Raw genomic sequence first — 19,599 nt, 5'->3', positions numbered from 1 at the left:
CTAGTGGGGCGGGCATAGGACAGAATTTCAAGTTAGCTATAGATGAGTCTCTGTTCTGATTGAAGCTGATTTACACTGCCAGTCATGGCTGTTTACGAGGTCAGACAATTTAGTTTGTGAACTCATCCTAGAAAAAGTGCTACATACCTCATTGCTGAATAGCATTATGATCACCTTTGAAGTGCTCCCCTTGGGAAGCTATGCACTGATGCCAGTGCCTCGTCCACCCTTCAAAGCAGTTTTGGAACTCTTTTTCTGGAATGGCCATCAGAGCTGTGGTCATATTACCTTTGATGTCCTGAATGTCATCAAAATGTCTTTTTTTCAATATTTCCTTTATCTTCGGGTAAAGAAAGAAGTCACTGAGGGTGTTCCAATGCAGTTATTTGTTTACCAGCTCAACACTCCATCATAGACAGTGCCATGTGAGCTGGTGCATTGTCGTGATGCAAGAGCCATGAATTGTTGGCGAAAAATTCAGGCCATCTAACTTTTTCACGCAGTCTTCTCAGCACTTCCAAATAGTAAACTTGGTTAACTCTTTGTCCAGTTGGTACAAATTCATAATGAATAATCCCTCCGATAGCAAACAAAGGTTGGCAGCATTGTTGCAACAAGTTCACGAGCTTATTATAATTGTCAAACCTCATAAATAGTATTAAATATTCATTGATTTGATTCTCTTTGACTCTGTGTGATTAGTATGGTTCGGAACAATTCAGTTTCTCTGTACATCTAAGAATTAGGGATCATTACTGTCCCTTTATTATAGACAATAATGATCTGTTAGTACCCTTAAAGTTCAGCTGAAAAAAAATGTATACTCAAATACCTGTTAACCGCAGGCCGTTCTCCAATAAACACTGATAATAACCCTCTCCCACCCGGATCCTGTTTTATTCATCCAGCAGACACATTCCTCCACAAATGCAGTCAGGGGGTGGGGTGTCAGAACGTGAAAAATAGACAGAAATACTTCATGAGAAGCCTGTCAGCTCTGTAAACATAAAGCTCCTTGTAATGAACACTAACAACCAAGCACGCCGATCATCGAGCTCTGATGATGTGGCTTCAGCTTGGAGAACTTGGCTATATTCACAGAAAGGGCAGAAAAACATGACGAACTTTATTCTTTCTTGGTTAAGGTTTTTAAAGTCAGATCTGAAAATTCTAATAGTGTGAGATTCTAAATTTTGGCAAAAGGTTAGATTAGGCTTTTAGGAAAAGAGTGAAGCCTGCAAATGAGCAGTCTTTTTGTTTCAGCCGTAACCTGAGGTGGTACTTAAAATGAACACCCGGCAGTGCTTGGGCAGGCACTGTGTGAGGCTGGTCGCCCTGTGAGGCTTGTCGCCCTGTGAGGCTGGTGATACGGGAAAAGGGGGCCAGCAAGAGTCTATGAGCATTATACCCGTTTTAAAGATTTCTAGCAACTTTGTGTCCTCTTCCTATCCACCCTCTGAACTACAGTACCCTGTTCCACATTACCAAACTGCATTTCTTTTATATACTATGGGTGCCAAAAAAATGTATACAAGTGGACACTTTGGTCAACACTGCTCAAGCAGTAGTTCGCCGTAATCAGAGGTGTCTGGACGCTGATGGTGACCACTTTGAGCACCTCTTGTACCTGCAGAAGTCAAATGTGATTTGTAGTCCTCTTTTGTTATCAGTATATAGTGAGTATTACAGTTTTAATAGTTTTTTCCTTTCTTAAAATTTGTATACATTTTTTGGCACCCACTGAGTATGCATATATATACATATATAATTTATTTAATTTATTAGGATGACAATGGTTAGTAAAATTATGTACATTTCAAGTGTACAATTCTGTGATACATCATCTATATCTCACATTGCGTGCTCACCAGCCAGAGTCAGTTCTCCTTCCATTACCATATATTTGACCCTCTTCTACCGTCCTCCCTTTACCCTCTGGTAACCACTAAATTGTTGTCTATCTGTGCATTTCCTTTCTTCCCTTTCTCCGCTCCTCGTTACCTCTCTAAGTCCTAGACCAGCAGACAATCGGAAGGAAGCACATGGTGAGGAACATGATGAGAGTCGGTTGGGGGAACCAAGGTATTTCCTCTTTCTCTTAGCTTTAGCCCCAGTGGTATGTATATAATTTTTTTAATTTACCCCAAAAGGAAAACATTGCTTGATGATAGTCTGTAATTGAAAACTTGTTTATGATCACCTTTCTTGTAGGTATCTCTAAAGGAGAAGAGCCAAAAATATTGAGACCCCCAAGACGGCCCCGGAAACCCAAAACACTAAATAACCCTGAAGACTGCACATACTATTATCTACTGCATGTAAGTGGCTCACTCTTATTATCAGATGGGAGCCATAACATCTGCCACCACCTCTATGACCACACTAGGTCTCTCAAAAGGGAGTGCTGTGCAAGAGGGAGATGCCCCTCAGCTTCCGCTTCTACTTCCTGGCCCTGTGCCGGGGCTGAGGATCTGGGCACTCAGCTCTCCTCCAGCTCTAATTCTTCAGCGTCCAGGCCTCTCCCAGGGTCCCGTAACCCCCATGTCCTCCCAGCAGTTTTCTCTGCTGGTCCGTTAATCTGAGCTGATATGCAAATAGTAACCCAGAAAGAGAAGCACATCATAGCAGGAGTTCTCCAAAGAGGGACCTTAAGGTGAATGGGTGAGTTACGGTGAAAGTAGAAGAAAGGGAAGGAGGGGAAGAACGAGACATTTATTGAGCACCTTTTAAATTCCAGGCCTGGGATGAGAGCCATTTTCATATCCACTGTGATACCTAATCCTAGAAACAGCCCTTAAGCGGAGATCCCATCTCACAGATCAGGACTCTGAGACACAGACATGACACTTCTTACTTGTCAGGGCCATTATTGTACTGAAGTCTTCCGACTCCACCGCTCCTGTCACTCACCGTGTGCAGCATGGGAGCTTGTTGGCATCACCCTGCCAGCCTGCCCTTCCTCTCATGGCCCTGTTCTCTGCAAATGCCACCATCATCCACTTGGTTACCTAAACCAAGAGCCTGGGTGTCCTGGCCCTCACTGTCTCATACCTGACATCTAATCAGTCACTCTAAAGTATGGCTTGCTCCCAGTCACCTCCCTCCTCTGATCTCACAGCGGCTGCCCTGTTTCAGACCATCATCATTTCCCACCTGGAAGGTTTCAGGCCCTACCTACGTGCTTCTCATCTCAGCCTCTCCAGCCTGTACCATAAAATTTCCCTAAACCATAAATTCGATCATTTTCCTCCCTTGATAGACCCTTGAATAGTTCAGCGACTCCCTCAACATAAAGTCCAGACTCCTTCTGAGGCCGAACAGCAGAGAACAAGATTAGGAAGTACCAAACATTTCCTGTTTACCCTGAATATAAGTAGTAAATGATGCTCAGTGATCTTCATTAAATGCAACTGAAATGACGATTATCGTGGCTTCAAAGAGATACCATTCTCAATATGAGAAATAAGAGACTTTGAAAAAAGGAGGAAGGTTTATGACTAAAAACCAACCAGTCAGTGATAATTATGAAGCAGATTCTAAGCCTCACAAATGAGCCCCGTCCGTTCCCCCCAAAAGTTTACTTGGTCATTGAACCATTATTTTTTAAATGAATGTAGTGTTTTAATACATCTTAAGTTATTAGTAGCTGGAATCCTTTTTATAACCCTGAGTCTTGAAACCTGTGGCTCACTGAAAAATAAAACACAGAAAACTGGTCTATTGTTACAAGTGAAAACACATCATATGCTCATATTTATCGGCCCTTACCAGGATTCGGGGTACTACACATAAGTGAAATTTACAGCTATGATGGGGCCCCACTCCCTTTACCTTTCAAAACACTTTCTGTAATTTTAAATGGTCTTCATGAAAATCTTTCTAAAATATATTATACTGCACATTCTAAACCTTTTCTTGATGACCCCAGGTCACTGTCGTGAGCAAAAGCTTCATTTGTTTCAGAGCATTTATAAATATTTATTTTTCTACCTGTCTCCTGTCTGACTAAAAGCCCTGTGAAGTCAGGGACTTCACCCGCTGTTGTCGGAACACGTGTGTTGCTCATAAATAAAAGACTTTTATTTGCTGAATAACACACCACTGTAGGACAGGGCTCTGAGGGCTGCCGAGCTGTGGAAATGATTTCCCCGAACCTGCCCATCACCAACAACTGTGCTGTCAAGTTGTGTTACCTATTTTTATAGCTTTTCTTTCGCCTCGGATGTCACTTCTTCCTGTGGTCATTCTGACTGCCCGAATGTCAACACCAGCTCTCTTCTATGATTTGATGTTCTTAATCTCTTATGGCTGGGAAATATTGCTATTGTGTAACAAATAGTAGTAGGCTGAGCCTAAGAAGCCTGCCTGTGGAGGAGAGAGTGTTGTCGGGATATGCGCACCCTGCTGCAATGGTGTGTGGGCTGCTCTAACCCTCAGAAGCTGGGCGGCCACCCACAAAACGACTCAGCGCCAACAGTTTCCTCAAAAAATGAGTAACTGAACACAGTCATAACAGAGGTCCCTTCTGGTTTTATTATTTTCTCCAGTACCTTCCCTGAAATACAGCAATGGGTAGTTTGGTTATTCCAAGATATTTTTTTTTTCTATGTTTTGGCGACTTTCCTTATCCTTGTAAAGGCCTCTAAATAAATAGTGTATTTCCAAAAGGAATGTAAGACTGTGTCCACCATGATAGAATTAATGTGAATTTTAAAGTTTTGTCATAAAACGTATTTCTTCTTTTTTTTAGTTTCAGGTGTACAAAACAACATAGTGATTAGACATTTACACCCCTCACAAAATGATAATCCTAACAAGTCCATCCACCTGACACCGTACATAGCCATTGTAATACCATTGACTGTATTTTCTAAGCTGTACTTTATATCCCATGACTATATATTTTTTTAATTATAGTTGACAGTCAATATTATTTTATGTTAGTTTCAGCTGTACAACATAGTCGTTAGGCATTTGTATATTTTATGATGTGATCCCCGATGAGTCTCGTATCCCTATGACACCATACATAGTTTTTACATTATTGACTATATTCTCCATACTGTAGTTCACATGCCCATGACTGTTTTGTGACTACGAATTTGTACTTCCTGATCCCTTCATCTTTCTCACCCATCCTCCCAAACCCCCTCCCAACTAGCAACCATCAGTTTGTTCTCTCTATCTATGGGTCTATTTCTAAAACATGCTTCTTTATGTCAGGTGAGAGGGGAGGAGTCTTCAAACTCCCCTGAGCTAAGAGCTCTGTTCTTTTAAAAGCCTCCTCAAGAAACACCCTCACAGGAATATCTCCTCCTTGAGTCACGTTTGTCTCCTTGTCTTTCTCTCTTGTTTACTCTTCTTCTGTAAGAAACAGCTTCTTTTTTTCCATTTCAAATTTCAAGTTGGTAATTTGTAATTTCAAAACTATAATCGAAAACATTGTTTGTTTTTGCAATAAATGTCCCCAATATAAAGTCCCATGTAATAAAATTTATGTTAAATCCTCTTCCATGACATAAAATATGCTTCCTTCTTCACAGATTCACACTTCTCTTTTGACCCTAGCAGATAGGAAACTAGGAGACAAATGTAAGACCCCATCTTAACACGTTTTTGTCCTCTTTGTTTCTTGTTTACAACGTCTAATTTATTACTTTGATTATATCATTGCTTCTAGTATAAGCCATCTTAAGTAATTTTTGGAAAATATATTATTAACATTTTATTAGAATATCCTAGCATAGGCAAGAGTGAAATAAGCCTGAACAGTATTTTTCTCTTCTAAGAATTTCTGTAACTGAGAAGCAACTTATATACACCACCTCCCAGAAGGAAATGCAAATCCAAAATAAAAAGGGGTCCTTGCAACTTGAGAATTCAAGAGCAGAACGTTATTTGATTCTTGGTTGTATAAAGGGAATCTCTGTCACTCAATATCATGCTATCATTTAAGCTTAACTTTGGATCATAGAAAATTGTTACCACGTACAAGACAGACTTTTTTTTCAGATAATGGATCAAGGTGGCAGGACCTCTGTCATATTAAAACAACCACAACCCGCAGAGCAAACACCACCCTGGTCCCAGGTATCATTAACTGGATTGCTAGGGGCCATTGTACCTATGCTGGTAATACAATGATTTATAAGCACCGCCTAGCCTAGGGCATTAGGTCAAGAATGTGAAGTAATAGGAAATGAGAAGGAGGACAGAATTGTAATTGGTGTCCTGCCCCTTACATTGTCATTTTCTCAATGGTCCACTCCCAGACTTGATGCCTATAAGCATTCAATTCTACTCCATCCACCCACTAAAATACCAACAAATAAGAATTAAAGAAACTATGGACATCCAGAGTACTGGGCTCACAGCTCTAGACTGAAATTACGAGACGGAAACTAGGATGCCCGCCTACAATTGACAGCCTCCACCATAGCAGAAACGAAAAAAGGGGAGGGGCGGAATTTGGGGAAATGAAAGAGAAAACATTCCAATTTCACTTTATTTCAGAATGAATAAATGCACGTGCTTCACAGTTAAAAAGAAAGAAACTATGAACTGTTTGACTCATACAACATTTTAGTATATTACAAATCATGAGGATAAAATGATTTAGTGTATCTAAAAGTACTAGGAAAACCCTCAATACTTCCAAATCATTATTAATTGCCATTTTTGTTATCATGCACTTTTATGGTGCCACTTAATATCTGCATGAGGGTTGCCATAATTATATCTTCAGCTTGTTCACGGTGACTGGGATATTTGTTTTCTCAACGTAAAAGACATACGTGCTCTTGCAACAGGTATACACATGAGCTCAAATATATTCAGCTAGTGAACCGTGAAACACATTACTAATGTTAAAGTACAAAAGTTAATATTGCTTTGTATGTAAGGTAAAATGAAGTACCATTTTGTTAGTGTTCAAATGGAAGCATTGATTAAAATATATCTAATTATATCTATACGTAAATAACTTGTGCCTTGATGCATAGTTCTCAACTATGAAAACATTTTGAAAATGAATATATGTATCATCCGTGCTGCACTTTGATGTCATAAATGGGCTCCTATAGGGTGGTGATGTCACATTTCATTCTTTTGTAAACTGTTGCACCTGCCCTCACTGTCCACGCATCTGCTTTACCTGCAGACAAGGATAACATATAAGCAAGACATCAAAGCAGCCTAGTTAATCTGCCTAAGTCACAACTGCATTTGTGAAGAGAGATGGATTTTCCAGAAATTCTGACATGTTTTTCCCCCATTTATAGATAGATAGACCTTAGTTAATCTTGTGTATACTGGTCACTGTGCAGTAAACTCTTTCTTCGTATGAAATGCAAAGATTAATCACAAATTTGTAATTAGTAAACTTTGAGTAAATTGTATGTCTTTAGATTTTAAAAATATTGTATCCACTTGTTTACATCTAAGTTAGCTTTATGAGAACAAATGTATTTATATATTAAGATTATAGTAATATATCAATTACATTATATTGAAATCATAATATTACATAGATTTTTAAAACTGTTCTATTCCCTTTAGAAGTCAATCCAAGAAGAAAAACGAAGACCAAGGAAAGATAGGTAATTATTATTTCTAGATTTCAGTAAGTTATCACACCAAAATATCAATCTATGTTCAAAATCAATTAATCACCAGTTTTATGTGGATAGATTTGGAAAGCAGTGTGCTCTCAATACAATTATATTATAAATATCTGTATGTGGCTTATATGTAATTTATAAGATCTTGTCTATTGGAAATATACTGAGCTAGTACAGTGCAAAGTGTACATTAAAAACTCAGTTTTGAATGAATTGTACTGTCCCAACACAGAACTTGCTTTTCTTTATTCATTGATATGGTTTTAATTGGGCAATTTGAACATATCCATGTTCATGATCTTTCTTTTCCCAAACTCCTTTTTTATTTTTAGTCTTCAAGACATGTTAAATCTCACTTTTATGGATTTGTTCGGTAGATAAGATTTCTGTCCCCTGGGGTGGTCGGTTGGCTCAGTTAGTTAGAGCACAGTGCTCGTAACACCAAGGTCGCCAGTTCGATTCCCACATGGGCCAGTGAGCTGCACCCTCCACAATAGATTGAAAACCACGACTTGACTTGGATCTGATTGGTCCTGGAAAAACACACTCTTCCTCAATTTAAAAAAAAATATATTTTTTAAGATTTGTGTTACCTGTAAGTGGGGCACACTTAAATTCACACTGTTCCCCTTCCTTGTCCAATATTTCAGCCCACCAATACTTTACTATTTTAATATTTTACCACTGTTTCAAATAATCTAATTTCCACTGTGCTAATAGCAATTAAGGGTTCTGTTAAGCGTGAGTGGACACAGAGTCCCTAATTTATGAATCAGTAGCATTCTCAAAGTTCATTTATAAATTGGTATCTGTAACTTGGAAAGCACATTGTCCCAGAAGCACTATAACATCTGGTGGTTTTCCAGACCTATAACTGCTTACCTCATATGAAGCCCCATCAGACTACAGATACTGAGTACCACAGGTACCAAAACCGTAGGCAGAGTAGGTCCAAGAATTAAAATAGTTGAGGGAACACCCTCTGTGTGTTCCATGTACAGGAATTAAAATCGAGCACAAAAATTAATTACCTAAAGACCAACAGGTAGGGGGAGGATGGAAGATTACCTGTAAAGGTAAGATCGTGAAACATTGTGTACATCATTGTACTGATAAAATTGGAAAGTGCTGTGTGTGAGTACATCAGCTTTGCTTGTAGTGATCTGAGGGTCTGTTGTGAACCCTAAGTTAGACCAGCCAAACTGGAACGCTGTAATCACTGACTACCTAGTAATGATTAACATTGTGCCAAGTTGAATGTGACAGAATCAGGGAAAGCTGCTTTAGCAGTTAGTGCTCTCTTAAAGGTAAGAGATAAGGGTTTTGGGGTGTGTTTTTTCTAATTTGTGGTATATACTTGTACAGTATTTGCCCATTTCAAGACTTCTCTTTCTTTTGATACATACGTGTATGTGTTACTCCTAAATTATAGTAAATCACATTAAAATAAGGAGGCAAGTATCCTATAAGTTTAAGTGAATAGATAATTCGATTGATACAATGGTGTGTTTATGTGTTTTATTACAGTCAGGGAAAATTATTAGATTTGGAAGATTTCTATTACAAGGAATTTTTGCCCAGTCGTTCTGGACCAAAGGAACACAACCCTAGTTTAAGAGAACGAAGACAAGAGCAAGAACTCCAGAGTCAGTGTTTCAAGGCCGATGAAAGGTAATAAACTACACGTTAAGGTACAGCATTTTCAATCTTATACTCACAATTCCATTTCGGAAGCACTGTCATTTCATGTATGTCTAATGACAAAACATTCTAACTCAATATTACATCTTTGATTGACATGTCGTTTAAAAGTAAAATCAGGATGTGAGGGCGATCTGGCTGCGACATGTGTCACCCCATTGATCGCCAGGGTTGATTCGGCTGATCTGGCTGGCTAGGCGGGTGTCCCCTTCCTCCCTCACGGATTCATGTGCGTCCCTCCCAAAGGGCGCTCGGTCGAAGAGGACGACCTTCCCCAATAGTGGAGAGGACCGTCTTCTCCGTCACGGGTATACGAGTAGCTGCGCTCCCTTGCTAGAACCTCCAAACAAGCTCTCAAAGTAAAATAATAGGTATCATAGTAGCATAATTACACGTCCTAGTTTTTTTTAGCACAGTCCCAGTTTATACCTGTTTTCCTGGTGTAATCATTAATAACACTTCTCTTTAAACGTATCTCAGTTTGGATGATAATTGTATGGCCATACTAATTATAAACAAAAAACCATATCCAAAATCTTTGGTTAAGCTTTAACCAATGTAATTTTAATCACTTATTGGTTTCTCAATTATACTGTGTAATTTCTTAAGAACTAGTGATGTCAGGCCAAATAGAAATATTTGGGAGAAAGATTCATATAGAAATATGTATTTTTTTAATTTGATTTCTCACTTTGCTACAGACTTTGACCTAAAATAACTTTACCATTTCTAACTTACTTACTACTTTGGGAATATTTTTTTTTCTTTCCCCAAATGTTCTTCATGAAGTTTTGAAATTGCAAGTTTGGAAATGTGGTCTATGAGAAATGGAATCAATGACAAGCCATGAAAAGCTCTTTTTCCAGAATCCTAAGCAAATATCCTATCAGCCCAGGGCACTCAAGACCTCATACCCATGTCTTCTACCATGTGACATGATGGCTAAGAGGTTTTAGAGTCAGATTTGGATCCTGATTCTGCCACTTAGTAGTTGAGCAACCTTTCTCATGTTACTAGACCTCGCTAAGCTTCCGTTTCCACATCTGCAAAACGATTTACTAATAATTGCCTAAGTATGTTGTCTAGCGATTAAATGAAATGATGTATGTGAGGTGCTTAACACCAGAGGTGGCCTAGGGCAAGGGGTCCATAAAGGTGGCAATTACCATCTTATTTGCTTTTCCAGAATCTTCCTGAACTAAGATTTCCTCCTCATGTACCCAAAAGAAGATGCACTTTTTTTTTTTTTTGAGGGTACAGGATTTTTTAAAAGATTTTTATTAAAAATGTAGCTAACATACAATATTATGTTAATTTCAGGGGTATACCATAGTTATTCCACTTTTATATATCTAAAGAAGTGATCACCATGGTAAGTCCATCACCATCTGACATCGTACCATGCTATCACAATATTATTGACTAATTCTCTATGCTGTACATTACATCCCCATGACTTACTTGTTTTATACCTGAAAATTTGGACCTCTTATTCCCCTTCACCTTTCCCCCCTCTTTAATTTTTCAATTACAGTTGACATTCAATATTATTTTACATTAATTTCAGGTGTACAGCACAGTGGTTAGATATTTATATAATTTAAGAAGTGATTCCCCAACTCGTCTAGTACACCTAGCACTATACATAGTTATTACCATATTATTGACTATATTCCCTACGCTTTACTTTATATCTCCATGACGATTTTGTAACTACCAGTTTGTGTTTCTTAATCCCTTCACCTTTTTCACCCTGGCCCCAACCCCTCCTGTCTATCTTCCCAACAAGTCTAGTACCAATATGACACCATACAGAGTTATTACAATATTATTGACGACATTCCTTATGCTATACCCTACATCCCCATCACTAATTTGTACTTCTTAATCCTTACACTTTTTGCACCCACACATCCAACCCCCCTCCCATCTGGCAACTATCAAAATGTTTTCTATATCTATGAGTTTGTTTCTGGTTATTTGTTGTTTATTTTGTTCTTTAGATTGTATATATAAGCAAAATTACTTTGCATCTATCTTTCACTGTCTGACATACTTCACTTAGCACAATACCCTCCAGGTCCATCCATGCTGCCACAGATGGAGAGAAACCATTCCCTTCCATGGCCGAGCAATATTTTATTTTATATATGTACAACCTCCTCTTTATTCATTCTTCCATTGACGCCAATCTGCCTCCACATCTTGCCCATTGTAAATAAAGCTGCAATGACTAAATGGATACACATGTCCCTTCAAAGTAGCATTTTGGGTTTCTTCAAATAAATACCCAGAAGTGGGGACCTGGGTCTTTCTTTGTCTCTTGTTATAGTCTCTGTTTTAAAGTCTCTTTTGTCTGATACAAGTATTGCTACCTCAGCTTTCATTTCCATTTTCATGAAATAACTTTTTCCATTCCTTTACTTTCCATCTGTGTGTGTCTTTCAACCTGTGTGTGTCTTTCAATCTGAAATGAGTCTCACATAGGCAGCATACGAGTATATAAGGATATTATTTTCTTATCTATTCAGCCCTTCTGTGTCTTTTGATTGGAATATTTAATCCATTTATATTTAAATTAATTGTTGATAGATATGTAACTATTGCCATTTGATTATTCATAATTTTGATTTTTTTTTCTGTCTTAAAGAGGCCCCTCTAAGATTCCTTGTAATACTGGTTTGGTGATGATAAACTCCTTTAGCTTTTTCTTGTCGGGGAAGCTCTTTATCTGTCCTTTGATATTAAATGATAGCCTCGCTGGGTAATCTTGGTTGTAGGTCCTTGCTTTTTTTCACATTGAATATTTTGTGCCAATCACTTCTGGCCTTGCAAAGTTTCTGTTGAGAAATCATCTAACAATCTTATGGGGGCTCCCTTATAAGTTACTAGTTGCCTTTCTCTTGCCACTTTTAAGCTACTCTTTGTCTTTAACCTTTGCCATTCTAATTATAATGTGTGTTGGTGTGGGCCTGTTTGGGTTCATCTTGTTTGGGACTCTGGGCTTCCTGGACTTGTGTGTCTATTTCCTCACCAGATTAGGAAAGTTTTCAGTCGTTATTTCTTCAAATACATTCTCAATCCCTTGCTTTGTCTCTTCCTGTGGTACCCCTATGATGCGAATGTTGTTACACTTGATGTTGTCCCAGAGATCTCTTAAACTATCTTTTTTGTACTTTTGTTTTCTTTTGTCTGTTCTGATTGGGTGTTTTCTGCTACCTTACCTTAAAAATCACTGATTTGATCTTCTGCCTCATCTAGTCTTCTGGCGATTCCTTCTAGTACATTCTTTATTTCAGTTATTGTATACTTCACTACTGATTTGTTGTTTTTTATGGTTTCTATGTCCTTTTTTATGCTTATTATCTCTCTGTTGAAGTTCTCACTAAGTTCCTTGAGCTTCCTTATAACCATTGTTTTGAACTCTGTATCTGGTAGGTTGCTTGCCTCCATTTTGTTTAGTTCTTTTTCTGGAGTTTTCTCCTGTGCCTTCATTTAGGGATGTATTTCTTTGTTTCCCCATTTTGGCTGCCTCTCTGTGTTTGTTTCTATATATTAGTTAGGTCTGCTGTTTCTTCCAGCCTTGGCCGAGTGGCCTTATGTAGTAGGTTCCCTGTGGGGCCAGTGGCACAGTTTCCCTGGTCATCTGCAATGAGTCCTCCAGGAGTGTCCCTTGTGTGGGTTGTTTGTGCCCTTCTGCTATAACTGAGCCTTGATTGCTGTTGACATGACAGTGAGTGGGATTGACCCTTGGGGTGATTGGCTGTGGGATTTGGGCACATCCACAGCTTATGGGCTGCTGTGCAGAGGGCTGACCCCACTGAGTGCAATTTGCCCCAATGGGCACTGGTGCTGTTGAGTCACCGCTTTCAGTGTGCCACTGTGTAGCTAATTGGGTGGTGCTCTGCTATGGTCTGAAGCCAACCTCCAAGTATGTTGACTTGGAGGTTGCTCTGGTGCAGGCCCAGGTCACCCACAGCTTGTCAATGGCCAGGGACTACCTGGTAGGAGCTACAAAGTGATTCATGGTTGTTCACTGCCTGTGCTAAACCTGAAGGCACATGGGAGAGGTCACACTTCAAACTAAGGATAGCTACCACCAGTACTGGACCTGGGGTAGCTATAGGACACCAGCGGTTTCCTGCCACCTGCCGGCTCCTTTATGTTTCAGCCACTGAAAAAGCCTTCTTAGGTATGCGAGTTGGGTGAGACAGGGTCTCAGGGAGTCACTAGAGCGGGAAGAATTGTGGTCATCAGGTTAATATAGATTCTGTTTTGGTGCTAGTGCTGAGCCTAGAGCTACTCAACAAAACTCTCAGAGCACACCGAGGCCAGTCACCACTGCCTATGGCCCACAGACTCCAATAGTTTTCCAAGAAAGAGTGCAGTGTGGATGGGGCTGGCTGTTATGTAGAGAGTGTCTCAGGTGTTGGGGGATTTGGTTGGGGCAGGGTCCCAATGGAGTTCATCAAGCCAGTTCAGATTCAGATTTGGCCATGGGTGTGAGGGAGGGCTCAACACAGGAAAGATGGTGCCTCCCTGCCGGCTACACAGGAAAACATCCCCTCACAGGGAAAATGGCAACTGTCCTCCAGCCCTCTCAATGAAGTCACATACCTCAGTCTATCCTACATATTTCTCTGACACCCTCTGAGTCACTGTCCCTCTGCTGGAGCCCAGGGTGCTTCCCTGGGATTCAGACAGTCTGTGTGCGGGTTGTTTAAGAGGACATCTGGGTTTACCGCAGCCTTCCATCCCACCCAGATGGTCAGAATCTCCAGTGTTTTTCACAACCAGATGTTGTAGGGGCTCCTCTTCCTGGCACCAGTACTCCAGCCTGGGAAGCCTGGTGTGGGGCTGGAGTCTCTCGATTATCTGGGGGTAACTTCTGTGGCTGAGATATCCCTCCTCATTCTCAACCACCACATGGAGGTTTGGGGTCAGCCCATTTCACATCTCCACCCCTCCCACCAGTCTTGCCATGGATTCTTCTTTATATCTTTAGTTATAAAGCTTCTGTTCAGCTAGACTTCAGATGGTTCTCCAGGTTTGTTTTTCTATAATTTAGTTGTAATTTTAATGTGTTCATGGAAGGAAGTAGGCAGAGTGTTTATCTGCTCCACTATCATGGCTCTCCAGCAGAAAATGCATTCTTTAATCTTGGTATCAAAAACTGTAACATGTTGCAGCTTAGAGATGTTCCAGTCTAACCACAGAATTCTATACAGGAGAATACCAAATGATTTGTCCAAAGTCACACGTTGAGTTAGTAAACCAAAATATAAGCTTTTCTACTCCCTGCTCAAATTGCATTTCACTGACTTACCTGCTTCCTATTTTAACAACCTAGTCTGCCTTCCCTCCAGTATATTCTCATCCTTCCCCCACCAGAAGACACATGTGTTATATCCCTGATGTACTGCCTGGTATTCAGTGGTGTTTATGGATGTGTTGTTAGTGTTCACTAGAATAAGAATGCTAGAAGCTAGCTGGCATTGGTTGAGAGCTTACCTTGTGCTATGACTGTGATCTCATTAACTTCACAGCAACCTTGTGAGGCAATTACTATTATTGTTCCATTTTATAGGTGAGGAAGCTAAGTCTACAAAGTTTAGCAGATACTCACCTAGATAATACGAGTAAGTGATGGAGCCAGAATTTGAATACAGACCTTCTTGAGTCTAAAGTGGATGGCCTTAACTACTATAGATCCCCTCCCTAAGCAAAGCACCGTGCTGGATGTTCGGGGAAGGGGTACATACATTGGTGTATGAGATGTAATCATTATATCCAAAGGACTTGACTCTGGAGAGAAAGTATATTGATCTTATAAAGCTGAACAAGGTGACACCAAGAAGGGATTTTTCTAAACTAAGGGGGATTAAAGAGACAAAACACTCAAATGCACTAGGTAAACCTTGATAAGATCCTAAATTTAAAATAGAAAACAAAAACAACACAGAAAAACAATTGGAGAAACTTGGGGCTAAACTGTGTTGGATCACATTACTGCAGAAAGAATATATATCTTATTATATATTAAATTATTTATTCTATAATAAATATATTTGTATTATATATATGCATAGTATATAAATAAATATATTTTATATAATATATGTTTATATTATATATAAATAAGTACAATATATTATTCTGACAATATAGTCTATGTACTACTTATACACACACACACACACACACAAACACACACACACACACAAGTACTGATATCACCCACGAAGGATCTGAGAATCAATGATGAGTTAAGTGTCTTGTACATTTTAAATGAATACAAGTGGTGGCAGGTAATCAGTGATTAGAGAATGGCATTAGAGAGCAACAGGAGAACTGATGTCTCCTCGCCTCCTCCTAAGATGGGACTTGATGAGGTCTGTGTTGAGCTCTAAAGAGTGATGTGGGGTATTTAAGGCACAGCCAGATTTTAATTATGGTAAGAAGATATAGGGAGGATGGAAGGGAAATGGCAGAATAAAATGGAACAAGAGTACCTCAGTTAAGGGATAGGAGAATCATAAAAGAAGTATCAACAGAAAAGAGGCAAAGGGATGCAGTGGGGAAAGTATGAGATCTGAGTGCTCTTGACCTGGATGTGAGCCCCCTCTCTATTCTTCACTACTTGTATCAACTAGAATTTCCTCATCTGCATATTGAGGATAAGAAGTAGAGACTTGCCATGTTGTCCTTAGAATTAAAGGTAATGTGTGTGATGTATCTGGCAGATGGCTGATTCTCAGTATTCTTGCACCAGAAATGAGATGAACAGGTATGAGAATTCAAGATCCTCCCCAAAGAGGCCCATCATGAGCCATACAAATATCTTCCCTGTCAAGTACCCACTGAGCTCAGGATGCCCTGAAAGACCTTCCCAAAGGTTTCTTTTTTTTAATTTTCTATTCAGAATGGACTAGAATAAAAGCATATTCCATCTGCAGGCAAAATCTAGCCTTTCCATTCTCACCTCTCGTTATTTTCACTCATTTGCGTATACCTTCCACGACCTTGCCCCTTTGTCCCTCAGTTATATTCAACTGGTAAATGCCAGTGCTGGGTAAACCCAAATTCCTACCCAATCCATACATGCACCTATATAGCTGAACATGGCTAGAGAAAAACACAGTCTATTCTCCCTTAAAATTTATGACCACAAACTTTAGGCAGGCCCTTGGAGTTATTTTATAATACTACATTTCTCTAAAAAATCCATTATCCCACTTTCCCAGTCCACTCTTTCAGACTTCCTCCTCTCTCTGACCTGACAACCTTTTTTCTTGTTTTACTGAGAAAACAACAGCAGAGAACATATGCTCCCACCACCACATCTACACTTACCCATATACTTCCCTCAGTTTACTGAAGGGAAGTTAGAGGACAGTAGTCCTCCTAGCTAAGGCCAAACCTTCCTGTTGTGCACTGAATCCAGCTCCTTCCATCTACTCAAGAACAATTGTCTTCTCTCTCCATGCATCTTGAACATCTGTTCTCTTTACAGCATAATTTCTGACAATCTGGGAACATGAGGCTTGGACCCATCATAAAAAGCACCCTTGACTCGATCCCCCTTCCAAACCACCCATGTTCCTGCTCTTCATTATTAAAAGAGTAATAATTCATGAGTGGGATTCAACCTTTTCACAACCCCTCTTCCCATCTCGCATGAGCCACTCATGTTTCCATTCCCACAATTCCACTGAAACTGCCCCTGCCAACGCCACCAGTCACCTCCATTTTTCCATGTCCCATTATCTATTCTCAATCCTTATCTCACCCTATCAGCAGCATTTGACATTTTTTTCTTTATAATTTCTCATTTTTTATTTAAACATGCATCTCCAGCATAAGATTTCTCTTGGTTTGCCTCCTACCTCACCTAGCTTCTCATTCTCCTTTGCTAGGTCTTCCTCATTTCACTGACCTCTCACCATTGGAGTGTCCGGTCCTCTGTTTTATCAGCACATACTCTCATGACCTTCAGTGTCATGTATTTACTTAAAATTCCTGAAGTGAAATCTCTAACCTAGATCAGGATTTACATATCCAACTGCCTATTCAGTATCTCCTCTTGGGTATCTAATAAGTAAACTCAGCATAGCCAAAATCAGAATCTTACGCCCCTCCCCCCCACAAAGAAAATATGCTCCTCCTACATAAATCCTCAACTCAAATGGCAGCTCCATCCTTCCAGTTGTTTAAGCCAAAAACCTTGGAGACATTCTTGATTCCTTTCCTTTACAGCCCACATCGAATCCATCAGCAAACTTTCAGTTCTACCTGCCAAGTTATGACCAGAATCTGATCAATTCTTACCTCCTCTACAAGCTTAGAACAAGCCATTATCAGTCTTGCTTGAACTGTTACAGTATCTCTTAAGGGGCCTCCCTACTTCCACTCTGGCAGCCAGGTCCTTTTATGAATTATTCCTCTGCTCAGAACTCTCCAGTGTCTCTCTCACTGTAAATAAATAAAATTCAAGTCCTTAAGGGATGGTCTCAAAGCACCAAATTATCTGCCACACTATCCCCTCATTCCTCCTGTCTCATCCTTTGATATTCTCCCCCCTCACTTAACCCATTTACCCCACAGTGGCCTCCTCATTGTTCCCTGAATAAAATACACACACTGTAGTCTTGGGACCTTTACGCTGTTTGACCGTCATCCAGGAATGACTGCCCTTCCCTGAGAGCTCTCCTGGCTCACGCCTCCCCTTCCTGCAGGTTTTTCCTCCCATGTCACTTTGTCAGGGAGGCTTTTCCTGATCAGCCTGTATGAAATTGCTTGTACACGCAGACACACACCCCATCACTCTTTCCCCATTAGCCCGCTTTATTTGTCTGTCTAACACCCCACCTGGTGTATTAAAAGCTGTCTATGGTCCTCTCCCATACTAGATGATAAACTCCATGAGAGCAGGGACTTTTGTTCACCCATCACCTACACTGGCAGCTGTTACTTAGTGGGTGTTCCACGAATAATTGGATGAATCTGTGTCGCTGCACTTTAGGTAGTATGCCACTTCCCCAGGCAGGCTGCAGTATCCAAAGGTAAACATTGGCAGGATTTCCCAACAATGAGTTTAGGGGATTTAGCCCAACAGCTTCATTGAAAAAGCTGACAGGGCCCACACAGCAACTGTGTCAATACCGGAGTGATTGGGGACATTGTTCAGAAACATTTGAGCAGTTTAAAAATGCAAAATAATGGCTGTCTATTAGACAACTAAGTATCTGTTTATTGGTCGTGAGTTATTTCAAACCAAACGAAGCTCACCTTTCTAAATTAAAACCTGACGCGTTACTTAGCTGTCATTGAACCACAAAGACACCCGATTCCACCCGCCCTTCTGCTACTCAGCTCAGAGGAGTTTTGAAAACCTGCTGAGGCAACTGCCACAGATCCGTTCGGCCACTGTCAGGGTGTTTTGAATGCGCCGTTCTGAAATGCTCGCAGACGGTGAGAGGTGTGGGGAGGACGACCCCCCGAACGCTGGGTGGGCGGGGACGCGGTGGCGCGCGGTGGCGCCGCTGACGCCAGGGCCCTGGGTCTCGCTCGTAGGTGCTGGGCGGCGGAGCACCCCGAGGAGGAGGAGAATGGGACCGCAGCCAACCCCTACGACTACAGAAGGCTCCTGCGCAAAACCTCCCAGCGCCGACGCCTGGTCCAGCAGGTGTAGCCCCGCTTCACGGCGGCCGCGGCCACTGGGCTGTGCCTGAGACTGCGGGGTGCAGGGGCAAAGCGGGGGACCCTCAGGCGCCGGCAGCACCAGACGCTGAAGCGGCAGCCCTGACCTTGGCCGGGGCCGCTCGCAGCGCTTCCCCCTCGAGTGCCCCCGCCAGCTTTGGGAGCTCGGGAAGCGGAGACCTGGACGCCTGTCGGACGCCGCCTCGCTGCGCTCCGCTCCCTCCGCTCCCGCCTGCCCACCAGTTGGACCACCCCCGTACCTGGCCCCCAATGTGTCTCTTTTGTTTGTTTGTTTGCGATTCCTGCGGACCCAACCGTGCCTGAGCTCTCTCTGACCCCTCCGCACTCATTTTGGAAGACTTCAAAGATTTCTTTCATGGAAATGCCTCCCTCAGGCTCGCGGCACAGTTGGGGACGGGCTGAGTCTGTGAGAACGGCATAAAGCCCGGGTGGGAGGAAAAGCGCGGGGGTGCGGACCGGGAGCTTGGAAGATGAACTTCACCTCAAATTCGCGCTTTCCCTTTCCTTCGTTATTAATGTTGCTAAATAAAGGAAGTGCCTTGGGAAGTCGGTGGCTTTC

General features: G+C 41.1%; 1 protein-coding gene across 1 annotated transcript in view; it reads left to right on the top strand.

Moving 5' to 3' along the window:
- Window positions 1-19,599, top strand: part of MYO3A (myosin IIIA) — a 203,225-nt gene extending 183,626 nt beyond the window's left edge. The window contains exons 30-33 of the mRNA XM_081054812.1: window positions 2,212-2,318; window positions 7,558-7,598; window positions 9,147-9,290; window positions 18,894-19,599. Coding sequence (XP_080910938.1) covers window positions 2,212-2,318; window positions 7,558-7,598; window positions 9,147-9,290; window positions 18,894-19,011 — 410 coding nt within the window. The 3' untranslated portion in view covers window positions 19,012-19,599. The remainder of the gene's footprint in view (window positions 1-2,211; window positions 2,319-7,557; window positions 7,599-9,146; window positions 9,291-18,893) is intronic.

Source organism: Rhinolophus hipposideros, assembly GCF_964194185.1.
Source record: "Rhinolophus hipposideros genome assembly, chromosome: 1".
Classification (NCBI taxonomy): domain Eukaryota; kingdom Metazoa; phylum Chordata; class Mammalia; order Chiroptera; family Rhinolophidae; genus Rhinolophus; species Rhinolophus hipposideros.
This window is presented reverse-complemented; position numbering and strand designations above follow the sequence as displayed.